This window comes from Pundamilia nyererei, unplaced genomic scaffold, assembly GCF_000239375.1.
Source record: "Pundamilia nyererei isolate P.nyererei 1_Seehausen unplaced genomic scaffold, PunNye1.0 scaffold00029, whole genome shotgun sequence".
Taxonomy (NCBI): Eukaryota; Metazoa; Chordata; class Actinopteri; order Cichliformes; family Cichlidae; genus Pundamilia; species Pundamilia nyererei.
The window spans coordinates 885,959-887,358 of record NW_005187430.1 but is presented as its reverse complement, the minus strand read 5'-3'; the positions used below and the strand labels follow the sequence as shown (position 1 = coordinate 887,358).

The window sequence follows — 1,400 nt, the reverse complement described above, 5'->3', positions numbered from 1 at the left end:
GCAGTGTAGTAAAAAGAACAATGTTACACTCTGAAATAATTTGGAAGTATAATTCAAGAAAAGTGTACTCAAGCACTGTAACCTCCTAAATGTTCTTAATTACTGTCAGGAAAAACATTTGAAATCTCTCACAGTAGTCCATCCCAGACTGTACACATAAACTCCAAAGTAATCAAGAGTTTATTGAGAAATAGGTGCCCTGCCAATATTGGCAGTTATGTACAAATCACTGATAAAAATAAAGATTCAAAGATCCTGAGGAAACACTAAAACAGAATTCCTATGGAATTAAATCACCTTCAGATATAAAGTAAGTGAGGTGCATGGGGATGTAAACGGAGTATGACAGCTACTAACCTTGTGCCTTCCTCTGATCTTGTGCTTCCCCAACTTCCCATCGGCGTAGGTGACCAGTTTGTCCATCTTCGACAGCAGGTAGCCGATGTTCTCGCAGCCCGGCTCGTTTCCTTCCACCCAAACGATCTGGTCTCCACGAATACTCCTAGTGTTGTCCAGGCCTCTGCTGGCCAGCTTGCCGTCCTGCATCTTCCCGGAGTGGTGCAGCTCTTGGACCTCTTGCAGAACCCGGTCTCCAATTTTGCTCCCGAGGAAGTTGTCAATGATGCACATGCCATAGGAGTTCATGCTGGGGATGATGTAGTGGAGCACCAGTCTGTGACTGCTGCGGTACCTCCGGTCTTTGGATCTGGGATGGGCGCTCCAGGGAAGAGCATAGGGTACGATCCCGGCCCTATTTTTCCCAGCCCCAGCCCTGGCTATATCTCTGACTGTTTTCCCGACTTCACTCACAGCTTCAATTCCAGCTTCAACCCCAGTCCCATTTTCTTGGATCTGACCTTTCATGTCTGCAACTGTAACACTGTTGCTGCTGGTCCCAAATGTAACGCCATCTCCAGTATCGAACCCTATATCAAATCCAGCTTTGACACCAGTCCCAACTTGGGGCTCTACCTTGGCCCCCACAAAAGTGTCTCCAGGTCCAGTGTCAGCACTGCTAAACCTCCAGGGGAGCAGTTGATCTGCATGTCTGTGGTCATTATCATCATCATTGACAAGTTTGTGGGAGTCAGTTTTAATTTCTTCCTTATTCACAACCTTGGATAGAGGACTCATGTCTGCATGCGTTCCCATCCGACTTGTTTAGCTGCTCTACACTCTGCTGACTGTTTTATAGGAAAGCACAAAGCCCCCAGGAAAGAACAGGAAGACAGAAAATGAGCAAGCTGGTTTCCAAAATAAGAGTGAGAGTAAAGGCCACCTTAATAGCTACCCAAACAGCCATTACAAAAATATATCAAAAAGTTGAAAAAAAAAAAGTATCACAAGAATATATGCTGGAAAGGACTTTCCTTCACTATCCAAAAACCATCCAAAATCAT

At 45.1% G+C, this 1,400-nt stretch overlaps 1 protein-coding gene across 2 annotated transcripts in view; it reads right to left on the bottom strand.

Moving 5' to 3' along the window:
• The window catches only part of egln3 (egl-9 family hypoxia-inducible factor 3), an 11,764-nt gene that overhangs the window by 9,843 nt on the left and 521 nt on the right, over nt 1–1,400 (bottom strand). The window contains exon 2 of one of the 2 annotated variants that reach the window (XM_005728569.1): nt 358–1,184. In XM_005728569.1, the coding sequence (XP_005728626.1) occupies nt 358–1,152 (795 nt within the window). In that variant the 5' untranslated portion in view covers nt 1,153–1,184. Of the gene's footprint in view, nt 1–357; nt 1,391–1,400 lie in introns of those variants that run through there. The other variant, XM_005728570.1, reaches the window with a different exon arrangement.